The sequence below is a fragment of the Penicillium solitum genome (assembly GCF_028829755.1).
Source record: "Penicillium solitum strain IBT 25940 chromosome Unknown utg000008l_segment0_segment0, whole genome shotgun sequence".
Classification (NCBI taxonomy): domain Eukaryota; kingdom Fungi; phylum Ascomycota; class Eurotiomycetes; order Eurotiales; family Aspergillaceae; genus Penicillium; species Penicillium solitum.
In genome coordinates, this window is record NW_027072127.1 from 4,698,468 (window position 1) to 4,712,955 (window position 14,488).

The following is a 14,488-nucleotide window of genomic DNA, read 5'->3' on the forward strand; positions in this document are numbered from 1 at the left end:
GATATCTTACACAAATCTCAACTTTAAGGGCGAATCCAAAAAAGAAAAACAAAACTAAACCACATTCGAGAATGTCGAGGCTTGAGATAGCTCTTTCTTCTACACTTGATCATCTCCTCAAACATATCTTCCTCGGAACCGTATTTCTCACATCTCTTTACGCACTCTATCGATGGCTCCTGCCCAAGCCACTTCCGGGTATTCCCTTCAACCAGAAGTCCGCCCAGTCAATTTGGGGTGATGTCGTGGAACTCCGAGACGATCCTTCGGGATTGGCTAAATGGTGTAGCAAGCAACTTGAGAATCACGGCTCGCCAATTTGTCAGGCGTTGATGGGCCCCCTGTCGAAGCCGGTGGTGCTGGTTGCAGACGTTGGAAATGCCCGAGAGTTGCTGATGGCACGAAGCGATTTTGACCGATCTGCATATATCATTGATCGATTCCCGCTCTTTGGAGAGTTTCATCTCAACATGAAAACAGGAGATAACTGGAGGCAGTCTCGGAACTGGTTGAAGGATCTCCTTGCTCCACAGTACCTTCACAACGTTGTCGGCCCTGCTATTCACTCCTCCGTCCTTAAACTCGTCGAGTTATGGGAATATAAGTCCCGCGTGGGCGACAGTAGAGCTTTCAGTATGGTGTCAGATCTGAAGACTCTCGCTTTGGATGTTATTGTAGCCTTTCACTTTGGTTCCGACTTTCAAGACTCGGCTCTTGATAGACAGGTTGATCACGTTGGGAAGCTTGATGGGACAAAATTGCCCTCTGGGGAGCACAACGAGGTCGAATTTTCTAAAGCTCCATTGCACGAGTTTCAGCAGGCTCTCACAGACGTGGGTGATAAGATGGCAGCTATTTACACTACAAAATGGCCACCGCTGATTGTGGCTTGGTGGGTGCGCCACGTTTCTCCTTACTACAGACCATTCTTCCAGGCAAAGGATCGTTTTATTCGCAAGCACATCAACCTTGCTGTGCGGCGCTACCGAAACGATGAAGAGCCTTCAACGGGGATCGATTATATGGTATACCGAGAAGAAAAGGCAGCCCGAAAAGCCCATCGCCAGCCGATGTTTGATAAGCAGATAATGATTGACGAGGTATGAAAGTCTCCTTAGGTTCTTTCTTGTCCTCATTTCATTTTATCTTCATTTTATGTTCATTTATTGTTTTGTCATTTTGGGTAATTTTTATACTAACAACCAAAGGCATACGGCAACCTCATCGCAGGGCAACATACCACGAGTGCGGCTCTCGTATGGGTCTTGAAGTTGTTAGCCGATTATCCCAGCGTCCAGGAGAAGCTCCGCGAGGAGCTGGAGGGAATCTTTGTCAGTGCGATGCAAGAGAATCGATTACCTACAGCATCTGAAATCATAACGTCAAAGCTTCCGTACTTGGATGCCATGCTGGAGGAAACTCTTAGACTACGCGCCGCGATGTTAGTCCCACGAGATGCAACAAAAGACACAGAGTTGCTTGGTCATCGCATTCCGAAGGGTACAGTTGTTCTACTTGTTTGCCAAGGACCGGACTACAAGCCATCACCTCCATCGAAATACTGGGGTGATGTCAAAGCGTCAAGAATGTATCCTGGCAAAGGAAACCCAGACCTGGAGGTATTTGATCCAGAGCGATGGCTTGTACAAAATGAGAAGGGAGATCTTGAGTTTGATGGGTCAAGCTATCCACAGTTGGCGTTCGGGTTGGGGATTCGATCTTGTTGGGGACGTAGACTTGCCATGGTAGAGATGAGAATTATGACTACCTTGATGACGCTCAAATTTGAGTTGAAGGATGTGCCAGAAGGGTTGCGTGGGCATGAGGCGAGTTATGATATTTCTTATCGGGCGAAGAAAGGGTTCCTTCGTCTAAAGAGTCGTGGGGAAGTCCCTTAAACGAGATATCATAATTGTGCGGCCACCACCATTAGCTAGTATTGTGGGTATCGACGCATAGCCAACTTGTGGAGGATGAGAGCACATATGGATTTGATAGGAGAAGTTACAAACTGAGAACATACAACACCAATATTCTGGATAGAGGAACAAATGCGGTGCACATATCAAGAATAGTGGATCTTGAGGATTATGCATAAGGCTCGCCGCATCAGTGGGAATGCAATAAGTATTAGCTATTCCATTATATTTATGAGACTTTGTAGAAGCATAATATTGCGTTTCAACCGAAAGCAAAATAAACAGAATTTCTGGGATATTGGGATTTGGAGGTGAAATAACCGCGGTTCAAGTATTCAGTTGACCGACGCCGGACGAGGAACGGACTCCAGGGCTCTCGTTAATTTATGTTTTGTTGAACACGATTCACTCATTCTACATTACACCCTCAAATACATATGCCTTCCATATTTGGGAAAGTGAGTTGTCACTTCTCTTGCGTTTACTCTCTTTGCTAACATTTACTCAGAAGACCAAACCCCCAGTTCCAACTATGTTGGATGGGGGGAATTTCAAGCCCGTTAAAGATTACGCCAAATACTACAACAAGTATGCCATTAAGTGTCAAGAAGTCAAATATGATCGCTCTATATTTGTTGATGTCATAGTCGCCGATATGACTCTACGGGGACTCGTCCAGCACTGCGAGAGCGTCAAAAAGAAGCTTGAACTTCCCGTATTCAAGCAAAGGGAATCGTACATTGCACTATAGGCTGCAGTTGTTGTTCGGAGCACCGTGGAGCTGATCCTAGTCCCGAAGAGAGAACGGGAGTCAATAAGATGATCGAATCAATGCTTCTTTCATCCAATCCAACCTATCTTATGAAGATGATAGAAGCCTACTTTTCTAAGCTGGCCTACTTGACCGAAGTCACAAGGCCGAAAAAGGAGTAACGGGTATACTGAGTCTATGGAAACAGACCAAGAAACACTGTGGAAGATGAAGTATACTTTCCTATAGCAGGGTCAAGCGGCGAGAAAGCTTTACCAGGGTTGGCTTGGGTAATATCGGCGTTGCTCTTGATAATTATTGTCATCGTCTCTTTTGCTAAAGCCGAGCCTGTCCTTACACATCATACAAAATGAGTTGACTTGTGCTGCCTGACAAGGTAGTCATGAGATAGGAATAGTTGGTTGCAGTTCTTAATATGTTACTGAAAGATGATCAATCAATTATTCTTTGGTTCGCTTTGTATAATCTCATATTAACTCATTATTTCTGCTAAGTCGTGTATGGCATTTAAGGTTCTTTTCCAGTGACATCCACAATAGGGTTCAAACGGAGAAGCAACTTCTAGCTCTGCTTCATTATTTACCGGTTCCATGTCCATCCTGGGCCTTGTGTTGGATGACATCGGTGGACCGCAGAGGCGCCAATTCAACATCATGGGCGTCTTTGTTCGTTATATCTTTATGCTCATCGGTGTGATCAGACTCGGGCATGCGAGCTTGCGAGTAAGATTCCGTGCCAACTATCAAAACAGTCAGAGATCTCTTTCCTGGATATCAGGCACGTTATACGACTCACATAATACCAGATAGGCATATTTGCTAGCCACGGGGAACCAGATGGCCAACGCAACAATCTGGCCAAAACCCCAACCCGAAAAGTCGATTACTTTGAGGTGCCCAAACTCGGCAAAACACATACATTCCAGAAATACAGCTGCGAGAAAGAGCGCCTCGACACAGAACGTGAGGAGACCGGGTAGCCTCTTGACCCATTCTCCCCAAGTCGAATCGAGCAGTCGGCGAACCTTGGACGGGAAATTGCGGAGCCCAAGACGAGCGCAAGTCCCTTGATAAACGCCCTCAACATCTACTATCCTGACAACATATGCCCAAAACCAGAATATGACATCCAATCCAAATACAGTCAAACAATAAGGATTGAGCACCTCCCAGAATAGAAGGAGCGGGAGCCTTAGGGATGATTCCACGGCCGGATCCACACAGTAAATCAACGGCGGCGCATACCCACCACAACTCTCCGGCCATCCGTTATAGTCAAATGGACTGATTTGACCAACCGATGAAGTCTCGTGCGTCCAGTACAGTGCAAACTCAGATACGATGATGGTCGTAACAGACAAAAGGAAAATCCAGGGTTCTGTCAGGTGCATCTTTTGGAGACTCCACATCCCCATGACAATCGGCAATACGCCGGCGCTGGAAACCACCCCTGCAATGCCGTTATTCGCCCAGAGGGAGGGCATGGTGTTTGATTCGAAAATAGTAGTTGACTTCTTAGCGAGCAGAATCGCGGATTGTGAGGCGAACATGAAGAAGCATTGGGCTTCTTGGAATTCGACGAGGATTACCTTTGTTATGCGGTCGTGCTGGTTGAGGAAATGCCGTGTTTTGGTGATGACGTTCCCCTTGGTTTGCTTTGTGGAAGATGCCGTGTCGCGAGTTTGCTTTCTTCTGGTGCAGAAGGAGGTTAGGATTGGGAAGAGGCGAAATGAGCGAAGGAGGATCCAGAAATAGAAGGTTATTCCTAGTTGCAGCAGGTAGGAGACGAAGACCTGTTGATGTAAATTTAACACGGATTCTTTGTGCGCGTAGAGTTGGAATAACGCACGCCAGGTCCTCCAATGTCCGCATTAACTCCATCACTGACCCCGGTGCAGGTGGCATTGTTCCAGAAGTATTGGCTGCCCTGTGTGGTATTGACAACGAATGGTAGGGATGCCGTGCCATGCCAATTCCCACAGCCACCTAGATCAGGATATGGGTTCTTGCAATAATCGTTCAGACACGTTTCCACAATATCAGTAAAGTTAGAACTTAGTGTGTCCCCGACTGCATCGTAGCAGTTGCCGAGATTATCGAAGGATTCGAAGACATATTTCGGATCGACACACAGCGAAAGAGTGTGGTTGGTGGCCGTCGCATAGCATTGACGGAAACAAAGACAAACAGAAATATCTTTTCAGCGTCAAAGGGGAGACAAACATTTTAAAACTCAAAGGGCTATATGGCTTAAATTCCTCTGTACGGCAAATCTTTTCGCTCGTTTACAGGGCTGACCACAACCCATGAGCTAAGACCCTGTGCCGTGTTGCTCGCGCGCTAGCGTATGGTAAGATTTCGCTGTTGTTCGCGGTGATTGGATATTGGCGAGATCTGACCCCAAATGACCTCCGAAAGCTTGTCCTAGTCGTCCAGTCATTGGGACGACAGTGGAGCAGCTGAATCGACACTTCATGCAGTCATACTGTGCGTTCACATGGGAAATCAAATCATCCTCCATGGAGGTAGTGTGTTCCGAGAAGAACTACACGTAGATATATCCACTGCATCTTTTATCAAAATAAAAAGAATAAAACATCGAAATTAGAAGTAGATACGGAGTACAGAGTACGTAAATGAAATACAAACAAAATTAAGCTTTGTGCCGCGCGCACGCATCTCCATGGAAATAAATCTTGCCTCTACAGTTACGGTCATGTAATAATTGGTGTATGGTATGATGAATGAATGTATATAACTCTAGCTAAATTGACAAAAATCCGCAGCTTATGCGGATATGGCTGACTAGCAATAATATATACTTTTGTATAGAGATTGCTCTATAGTATTCGATATAACCCGTAGTTTTAAGGCCATTGGAGCTTTAAGCACTAATCAATTCTCTAGCTGGTTCCTCCTAGTTCGTACACGTCTGACCAGTCCACATTCTAAGTGTGGCATCCTCATGTGAATGCCACTGGGAATTGAGGTGTGGGCAAAAGCCCCATCCCAACCAAAGCTTTCAGGTGTCCATTTGTCAACGATGGCTGAAGTAAAACGGGATAGGAGGCAAAATAGGCCCAAGATGGCGCTATTTGGTGACAAATCCTTCATTCAAAGTCGTCAAGCACATCCCCAAGCTTATGCTTCCGTCATTTATTCCAATGTACCTGTGGAGCAAGTTCCTACCTATGCAGGGTCTTGTGTCGACCTAGCTCCCCTAGGTATTCTGCTCGCCGGAGCCAGCGGCGAAGACAACAGTACCAATGGCCTCAATTATTGCATTACCAATACCGACGGAGGCGTGAACGGCACCGACGTTAACACTGAAATCGCCCAGTGTCTCTCCAATTTCAACTACGACCAAGAACGTGTCAAGAATGCCTTTGATGCTGCCGCCTTTCTGGCAACAAAGGTCTGGATGCAGAATAGCATCAGCCCAACAGAGAGGTCCTTGACAGTGAATTTCGTGCTTGGCGCCGATACACAAATTCCAGTCATATCCAGTGGTATGATTTTTGTTTCGATTCTTCTTGGGTTGTATATTCTAATGCTCATTCCGCTTGCCGTCTACGCTGCATGGACACCTCACTGGACTGCACAGTTGGACTCGTTTGCCATGATGAGGATCGGAGACGCCATTGCCGAGAAGCTGCCTCTGACTGTTGGCCAGAATAGGGATACAATCAAGTCGCTGGATGAGATTCCTGGGTGGGTTGGTGATACATCGGAGAAGGAGCCTCTCGGGAGATTGGGACTTGGTGCTGGGAGGTCTCTAGCCTCACGGGCGAATCGGCGGGTTGAATGTGAGGAAGATGACGAGGAGAGTACAGCTGAAGAGAACGAGATGTCCCAGAGGAGGTTGGAAAGGTAGATCGATAGGAGTACGGGGGTTGATCACGTTGAGACACGAATCATATTATCATGTCAAGTCCAAACAAAGTCTCACCACAGTTTGCATTATATTCGTTGCGCCTGCACTCTTCATTCAATTTGGTTACCGCATTCATTGCCTAGTCTAATATTGTAAACACCTGATTCCATTGCTAATCCAAATCCAAGCTGGCTCATGAACCCACCGACACCGTTGACACCTGTGGGACAGGACGCACAGGTCAACACTGTTCGTGTGCTTGGTGACATAGGCATCGGTATACATGTCCAGGATGTCGACGAAAACACTGCATTGCACCGTGCTGCTACAGGGTTGAATGGGCATATCAGGTCTATGCAACTGCTGTTATGGATAGTGGCCAAGAGATCTACAATTACAGCATGAATCGGGAGGACTTGATGGCAGTGTAGACACCAATCTTAAAGCTACGCGTCTAAAACTTGAACTGTACTGAGTAACTATCTACGTAGAGGGGTGTATTCCGCGGGTTCCGCCAATGACTATGGAGCCCAAATGCTCAGCCATGACTTTATCAAGGACTCGCACGAGAACTGGTATTCAATCTTAGTGGGCATCGAGTATATGGTATGACTTTCAGCAACTGGGTAATGCCGATGTCCCTCCATAAGTGTGCACGCACCATGGGGTTGGGGACCCTCCGCCTGCTGTCTCATGGGAGCTACGGGGAGACGGCGGTCGAGAGGATGGAGGAGAGAGAAAGAAGAGAAGAGGAGGAAGGGTGGAGGGAGGCCTTTTATACCCTCAGGAACATGCGTACCTTCCCAAAATGGATGGCCGTTTGCTCTTGCCTTTTGTGTGCTCAGGGTTACTGGTTACATAATGAGGCATAATGGCCCCCCATGGGGAAGGAACCTTGGCCTATACATATGTAGTCCCTCTTCTGCATATAGGCCTTTGGCACTCCTGAGGGGAAAAAGACATAGAACACCCGTAGAAGAAGATAAACGTGATATTGTAGCTAAATTATCATTGCTCTCTTCAAACATAGAGATAATGACACTACCATCGTCACCATCAAAATATAAAAGTCCTTGAAGTACTGCGTCGTCAAGTGAAGGTTGAGCTGAGTTATGGCAAACCTGTTTTTCCAGGCCGAACTGCGCAACTGTCTCCAGCAGGTCACCCTAGATATTAGTCATCACCACCCGCCTCCGCTCCAGACTCACCCGTGGACCAACCCGGGGCCGAGAACTATCAACAACACACCCAATACCCTATACCACAGCCATGGAGCACGCAGACCCATTCCTACAAGTCCAAGCGTGAGCTCTACCTCAACCCCAAAACACAAGTCCTTAACTAACCACCAAGATACCAGGGACGTCGTCTCAACCCTACAAACCAGCCGGCCACTCTTCTCCTCATACCTCCGCATCCGGTCGCTAGCCAAAAGTCCAACCAACCCAGAACTCAAGCAAGCGCGCTCAGAGCTCGAAAGCACCTTAACAGAGCTAACAGCCGACCTCAATGATCTGGTCGAAAGCGTGCGCGCAATCGAACAAGACCCCTACCGCTATGGACTGGAACTAGAGGAGGTGCAGCGTCGGCGCAAGCTCGTCGACGATGCCGGTGACGAGGTCGAGAAAATGCACCAGGAGTTACAGCAGGCTGTTTCCAATTCTGCTGTTGACACGCTGCCCAATCCTACGGAGTTTGATGCGGCGCTTGAGGAGGAGGAGCGCGGCCGTGGCGGGGATGATTATTATGCTTCTATGGAACAGCAGCGCCAGTCTGAGCTTATGCATGAGCAGGATGAGCAGCTTGATGGTGTTTTTCGCACTGTTGGGAATCTCCGTCAGCAAGCTGACGATATGGGTCGTGAGTTGGAGGATCAGGCTGTCATGATTGATGAGGTTGATACGCTGGCCGACCGGGTTGGGGGGAAGTTGGCGAATGGGATGTCGCGTATCAAGCATATTGTGCGCAAGAATGAGGGTAAGTCTGCGTCCTTTTCGTTTTGTCTGTTTACGTCGTCTACACTGGATCTCTACTGCGATGGATGGTCTGGTATGGTGTGGGAATCTCAAGTTCAAACTAACTTTTCCGACTAGATACATGGTCCTCGTTTTGTATCGCGGCACTCATATTCGTCCTCGTCTTATTATTAATCCTCCTCATTGCACTGTGATAATACAAAATCAAGGGGTTAGGTAAAAGCAAAAATCATCAAAAGGGGGGATCATGGCGTTTTAGTTGCGAGCCTTCTTGCGCGGGCGCGACTCACTTTCTTCATCGGAATCATCTCCGTCCATCTCCTCCATATCGAGGTCCATATCTTCGAGCTCCTCGCCGATCTGGAAGGATTGAACTGCGGGCAAAGTTAGTGGGGGGAAACATCTCACTCATCCAGATCTACATACCGTAGTAGCTGAGCGCATCGGGCCAGAGGTCCTCGGCAATGGCAACAGCAAGGTCATCTCCATCGGGGAAGATATCGATTTCCTCGAGACTGGCGTCATCATCCTCCTCATCCTCGGAGTCAGAGTCACCGGCCTCCTCAATCTCCTCGCCCTTCTGGATCTTGGCCCAGCGAGCCTCGATCTCCTTGGCAGCCTCCTTGGACTGAGCGGCAGAGACGTCACGGCCACGGTAGCCGAAGAATCCGAAGAAGCTCATGCCAACGGGGCTGGGGTCCTCATTGTCCTCATCATCCTCGGCGTTGGCAATCTCAGCCTCGGCCTCCTCGACCTTCTTAACAAGAGCAGCGAACTCGGGCAACTTCTTACGGTCACCGCCCTTCTTCTTCTCAGCCTCAGCGAGGTCACAGGCAGCATCGAGCATGCCCTTGGTCAAATCCATATCCTTCTTCCAGTTGATGCGGACGGGCTCGGAGACGAGACCCTCCCAGGTGCGGGTCTTGCCAGCGGCGTTCTTGGAGACCTCCTGGCGCCAGTAGAACTCCTTGACGAGCTTATCGTTGGTGAAGAAGGGGTTCTCCTCACCAGTCTTGAACTCGAAGGTGAAGCGCAAGCTGCGGGGCTCGCCGTTGCCTTGGGCATCAAGCTCGAAGCGCTCAACGGTCATGTTCTTGAGGCTCTCGCCGAGAACTTGGGCATCGCTGGAGAGAATGTACTCGTCGATCTCGGGGGGAGCACTGGCGAACACGCGCATCCAGAACTCAGCCTGGACATCGGGGATGTTGATGATCTCGCTGCGCTTCTGGATCAGGGGGGTCATGAGCTTGACAGAGTGGCGCACTGTAGAGTGTGTATATTAGCAATTAGTTCATCAATAACTCTATACGCTTCTCGATGCCATTGTCTTGTTCCCGTGGTAGAGTAGACTCTGCAAGCTATTTTACTTGCCCCACCATAACAAGAGAGAGATAGAGAGAGAAACTAGGAAATCAGAAACATACATTGCTCAACCTCAGCACGAGAGAACTGCTCTTCCAAAATAGCAATCTTCTTCATAGCGGCCTCGGGGATGCTAGGCATCTCGACGCGGTCAAGGAGGGATTGATCGTTAGACATAATGTGTATTCGTGAAAATAGGTCGTAAAGTAAATAAAGAAACAAACACGCAGACTTGAGTGTTCAGTTTTATAAAGAGAGAAGAAATGGAGGAGGGAAAGATCAAGAAGAGGGGAAGAAAACAATTGAGGGACGGCAGAAAAAAAAAAAAAAAAAAAAAAAAGCTATGCGCGCATCAGAAGGAGAGAGGAGCTAGGACAGCTACATGATGATACTTGCCGGTACTTCTATTTCCACGGTACTACAGCGGAGAACCAAAGTATCTCGATGTACCACAGTGTCCACCGGGCAACGGACAATGGTGGGGGTTGGAGGGATAGACGGCCTGAGGTGTCGACTACTACATCATAGGCTAAAAACATGAAGAGAAAACTCTGACGCTGATCTTGTTTTGTGGGTGGAGCTCAACGTGTCCAATGTTAGTACTTTTCGATTATAGAACGTTCTGGTGGGCACTAGTTGGGCTTGGAATTGGATATTGTAGAGGGGTAAAGAAGGTAAAGGAGAGTAGAGAGAGATTCAATGCTAGGCGGTACGGAGTGCACATAGTTCAATGTTCACATGTTCATGAATATTTACGCTGTGTAACTGTAAGAGATATTCATTCTATCTATCTTACTTCAATGTTTTCATTCTAATTTGACAGATGTAGGAAATAGGAAAACCTCACCGTATGTCTATAAGAACTTTCAAAATGGAGCCCCAATGCATACATGTTCACCAATCAACAATATGTTTTAGGTAAATAGCCCTTGGTCTATACCTTAGCCAAAAAAAATAATCTTACCCTATCTTCTTGACTCCCTAAAATTGGTCTATCACATACCCCGTCGCTGAAAATTCTATAAACATGCACCGCCACCTACATAGCCACAATCATCAGATCCAACCTCCTATCTCAACCCCCTCCGATTAGACAAAAAGAAGCGGGGAAGAAAAAGAAGGGGAAAAAAAGCAAGCATATAAGATAAACTAAAAAATAAGGAATACTTTATTTCAACGGCAATTCATCCTCTTAGGACCTTGAGTAGATAAGAGTCCATCCATAGGAGGTAACAGACTGCATTATTATATTCAGAGATTTTTCACCTTAACAAGTATATTATGTATTTATTTATTTTCAAACCCCCCTCGTTCAACTCAACTCCTGTTCTCCGGAGTCCGAGTCCGAACTTCCCCTCATATTATTTGTTCGTGCATGACCCAGTTAGATAAGAGGAGCGGTCTGCACGTTCAGCGTGTAAACCCTCAACGTGGACGCACGGGACCTGCAGGACTGGTCAATTGGGACCAGCTGGCACGAGGCATGTTTTGTGATGATACGAATTAAAGGAGACGAAAAAGAGTCGGGGATTGAATTCCGGGATCTGATCTCGGAGTTCTTAGAAGGAGGGGGGCAAAATTGCTGGGATGTGAAAGTGGAAGTGAAGCGAAATGAAAAGTGAAAAGTAGAAAGATAGAAATAATAGGGCATATTCCTGATCGTAGATTCGAGCACATAGATCTCATGGGCCAGTAACCGGAGTCGGGATATCTTATTCCATATTTTGTTTCTTTTTCCTTTTCGAAGCTTGGGGTGGAGGATGAGGTTCATTGAACCGAGTAGAAAGAAACAGCAATATTGGAAAGCAAAAACAAAAAAACAAACAAACAAACAACTTTTTTTCGGTGATTTAGGTCAGATATCAAATCAAACCAAACCACAAAGCAAAATGAACCTCGTCCAATGCTACCCCAAGCATCTTTCGATTAAGAACCGAGGTTAAGTCATGAAAGTCCATATATCCCATGCCCGTTCGCCAAGAATGCAATGATTAAAAAAGAACAGAACGAAAAACAGGAAGGGCAGCTTCACATGCACAGAACACATCACCATGCACGTCTCCGCCCAGATCGAACTGTCGTAAAAGAAAAGCAAAAGCAAAACAGTGTCATCAATAGGCCAGAGGGCAAGAGCCACAAAGACAGAAAAGCAAAACAAAGATATCAAAGATATCAAACCATCCAGTCAAGACCATTAGCCTCTTCTTCCACGGGGAACACCTCACGCGCATACTCTTCCATGTCGCGCCAGCCCTGCCAGAGATGTCGAGACTCATCTGTCACACGAAGCGAGATAACACCGCCAGGCCCTTGCATCATACCTGCACCAGCGCCCTTTCCACCCGCCGGTCCAAGACCCTTTGGTGACCCCGCGGCGGGCTGTGAGAACTCCGGCTGTGGGAAGTAGGGGGCATCGCATCTGCCGAATAGCTCCTCCAGGGCTTCAAGCTGTTCTCGATATCCAGGCGGGATGTTGACCTTGATCTCGATCTTGGGCACGCGAACGTACTGGCATGGACGGTCCAGGGCACGCGAGAATGCCGCGCACACCTGTAACGGGGAGAGTGTTTCGAAGGTGAGAGCAATACTAGGTAAGAAGCGGTGTGTTAGCTGACTTGTGTTTTTCTTTGTTTCTCATTCTTTCTCTCATGGGTATCTTTCCATGCCACGGACTCCGGATAGGAATCCGTAAGCCCTGGAAGAAGTCCCGATTTTTTGAGGACTGTGTTTTCCTGCACTCACCGATGACCATTCCATTTCTTTGTACCGTCCTTGAAAATCTGCAGGAGAGTCGGACCAACATCGTGCTCGGCATCCAGCCACGGCAACGGAATTTCCGGATCGAACGGCGCACGCCACTCAAAACTCCCATCTTCCAGTAGCTCCATCTGGAAGAGCGGGTATGGCAAGCTCGTGAAGTTGTTATTGTAGATACCGGCGTAGACGAAAGTAGCCGGCATTCCGAGCTGACGGACGTAATTCTCGACTGTGAACTTCGGCGCCCACTGCGGGACCGCGGGCCAAGGACCATGCACAGAATGATCTGGCATACTGCTGTAGATGTAGTGCTGGATTGAGCCGGAACGTTTGGCAGCGTCTGCTAGGTCACGGCCGATGGCGACCTCGTCGCCGGACTGGGAGGTGGTATTGATGAAGGCGAGCTGGGCGCCTTTGAAGAGCTCGTCCATCAGGGCGATATTGCCGAGAAGCGGGCCTTGCAGGAGGGTCACATTGGGGAGTTGTTGGAGTTCTGGGGCAATGACGCCTTTCAGGGAATGGATTTGCGCGCGCACTGAGTACCCCACGGCGGATGCGACGCGGATCAGTGAGGCCGCTTGCCGGCCTGTCGCGTTGACCACGGCAATGGTCTTCTGGGGTTGTGTCATTCGGGTTGATCGGGGAGGGACCGGGGGGAGGGGAGGGGTATAAGGGGGGGGGGGGAGTATAGAGTAAGGAAGAAGTGAGTTTATCAAAAAGGGCAGGAAAGACAGATAAAAGAAGAGAAATCCGGAGTAAGCCTTGGCGAGAAGGGCTTGCGATGGTGGGGTAGAGGTTGGAAAGTTGTATGTAACAAGAATCGTGATCAGACCTAAATTATGCGATTGGAACAGTCAGGGTGACCTTTCTGGTCTTTCTGTCCTTCTGATCTGCAATTTTAAAACCAAAAATTAAAAATTAAAAAAAAAGGAAAATTCTTTCAAAAAATCCATTGAAATCCCGAAAAACGCGGAGAGACAAAAAAAAAGGATAAGATAAGAAATCCTTTATACATCCTTGCCCATCTTCTATATTACTTATATATTACTATATTCTACTATCTTCCAATGCAACGTATGTTATAATGTCCCCTTTTTTTTCTTTCTAATATGAGTGATATATCCCCCAAATATCCAATCCCATAACCCAATCTGAACAACCCCCCGAGAAAAAAAAAAAAAGAAAAATCCACAGTGCGGTCTCGTCCATCGATTTTACGTAAATCGGCACCACACCAGGATATTTTCGGCAGCAACGGGAAGATCCTGTGATTCGGGAACTGAGAGGCTTAGATTTTACTTCATCTGAACCTCGATGGTGTCATTGTAGTACATGGATCATTTCTATTCCATCCTACGGAGTACACATCCCATGGATATATCACTACACACCTATATACCACGATCTATACTCATCTATACATCCATGCCAAGCATTGAAATCGTACCCATAGCGGAACCCCATCCGAGGAAAATACTACCCAAATGAGTTAATACTAAAATCGCGCAGGTGACTTCATACCATCGTAAAGGCCTTCCTGTTCCACCAACTGTCTGCCAGGGACAGCCTCACGTGGTGTATATCGTATATCTGTTCCAGTATGTGGGCTAGTGATTGTCCAATAGCGGTCTTGGGGCCTTGGCACAGGTTGACGTGCTACACTGGCCATGTCCGACTTGCCATTTCACCCGATACGTCCATTGGTCAGGGTAACAAGGTACCTATAGGTACCTTTCTAGTCGGATAGGTTGGGAAATTACTCCGTGTGAAATGACCACATACATACTCCGTACATACTCCGTAGTTCTATCTGTGGTGCCTGAACCCCG

The 14,488-nt window shown here is 47.6% G+C and overlaps 9 protein-coding genes across 9 annotated transcripts; 5 read left to right on the forward strand and 4 right to left on the reverse strand.

Moving 5' to 3' along the window:
* Positions 1 to 71: 71 nt before the first annotated feature.
* Positions 72 to 1,898, forward strand: N7455_011082 (uncharacterized protein; the record flags this gene model as incomplete). Its single annotated transcript, XM_065606582.1, has 2 exons — positions 72 to 1,100; positions 1,209 to 1,898. The coding sequence occupies 2 exons, from the start codon at positions 72 to 74 to the stop codon at positions 1,896 to 1,898; spliced, it is 1,719 nt and encodes a 572-aa protein (XP_065460545.1).
* A 458-nt stretch (positions 1,899 to 2,356) lies between these two features.
* N7455_011083 (uncharacterized protein) lies at positions 2,357 to 2,670 on the forward strand (the record flags this gene model as incomplete). Its single annotated transcript, XM_065606583.1, has 2 exons — positions 2,357 to 2,377; positions 2,428 to 2,670. 2 exons carry the CDS (start codon positions 2,357 to 2,359, stop codon positions 2,668 to 2,670), a joined length of 264 nt encoding a protein of 87 aa, XP_065460546.1.
* A 596-nt stretch (positions 2,671 to 3,266) lies between these two features.
* On the reverse strand, positions 3,267 to 4,853 carry N7455_011084 (uncharacterized protein; the record flags this gene model as incomplete). Its single annotated transcript, XM_065606584.1, has 4 exons — positions 3,267 to 3,430; positions 3,487 to 4,483; positions 4,540 to 4,760; positions 4,823 to 4,853. The coding sequence occupies 4 exons, from the start codon at positions 4,851 to 4,853 to the stop codon at positions 3,267 to 3,269; spliced, it is 1,413 nt and encodes a 470-aa protein (XP_065460547.1).
* A 148-nt stretch (positions 4,854 to 5,001) lies between these two features.
* Positions 5,002 to 5,211, reverse strand: N7455_011085 (uncharacterized protein; the record flags this gene model as incomplete). Its single annotated transcript, XM_065606585.1, has 1 exon — positions 5,002 to 5,211. The coding sequence occupies one exon, from the start codon at positions 5,209 to 5,211 to the stop codon at positions 5,002 to 5,004; it is 210 nt and encodes a 69-aa protein (XP_065460548.1).
* A 564-nt stretch (positions 5,212 to 5,775) lies between these two features.
* Positions 5,776 to 6,564, forward strand: N7455_011086 (uncharacterized protein; the record flags this gene model as incomplete). The annotated part of the gene is made up of 1 exon (XM_040959434.2): positions 5,776 to 6,564. One exon carries the CDS (start codon positions 5,776 to 5,778, stop codon positions 6,562 to 6,564), a length of 789 nt encoding a protein of 262 aa, XP_040810088.2.
* Positions 6,565 to 6,759: 195 nt separating this feature from the next.
* On the forward strand, positions 6,760 to 7,176 carry N7455_011087 (uncharacterized protein; the record flags this gene model as incomplete). The annotated part of the gene is made up of 2 exons (XM_065606586.1): positions 6,760 to 6,914; positions 7,056 to 7,176. The coding sequence occupies 2 exons, from the start codon at positions 6,760 to 6,762 to the stop codon at positions 7,174 to 7,176; spliced, it is 276 nt and encodes a 91-aa protein (XP_065460549.1).
* Positions 7,177 to 7,833: 657 nt separating this feature from the next.
* Positions 7,834 to 8,734, forward strand: N7455_011088 (SNARE domain protein; the record flags this gene model as incomplete). The annotated part of the gene is made up of 3 exons (XM_040959442.1): positions 7,834 to 7,868; positions 7,925 to 8,541; positions 8,658 to 8,734. 3 exons carry the CDS (start codon positions 7,834 to 7,836, stop codon positions 8,732 to 8,734), a joined length of 729 nt encoding a protein of 242 aa, XP_040810079.1.
* A 61-nt stretch (positions 8,735 to 8,795) lies between these two features.
* N7455_011089 (histone chaperone napB) lies at positions 8,796 to 10,079 on the reverse strand (the record flags this gene model as incomplete). Its single annotated transcript, XM_040959451.2, has 3 exons — positions 8,796 to 8,914; positions 8,967 to 9,803; positions 9,965 to 10,079. 3 exons carry the CDS (start codon positions 10,077 to 10,079, stop codon positions 8,796 to 8,798), a joined length of 1,071 nt encoding a protein of 356 aa, XP_040810121.2.
* Positions 10,080 to 12,074: 1,995 nt separating this feature from the next.
* N7455_011090 (NmrA family NAD(P)-binding protein) lies at positions 12,075 to 13,288 on the reverse strand (the record flags this gene model as incomplete). The annotated part of the gene is made up of 2 exons (XM_040959408.2): positions 12,075 to 12,489; positions 12,645 to 13,288. 2 exons carry the CDS (start codon positions 13,286 to 13,288, stop codon positions 12,075 to 12,077), a joined length of 1,059 nt encoding a protein of 352 aa, XP_040810109.2.
* Positions 13,289 to 14,488: the final 1,200 nt, after the last annotated feature.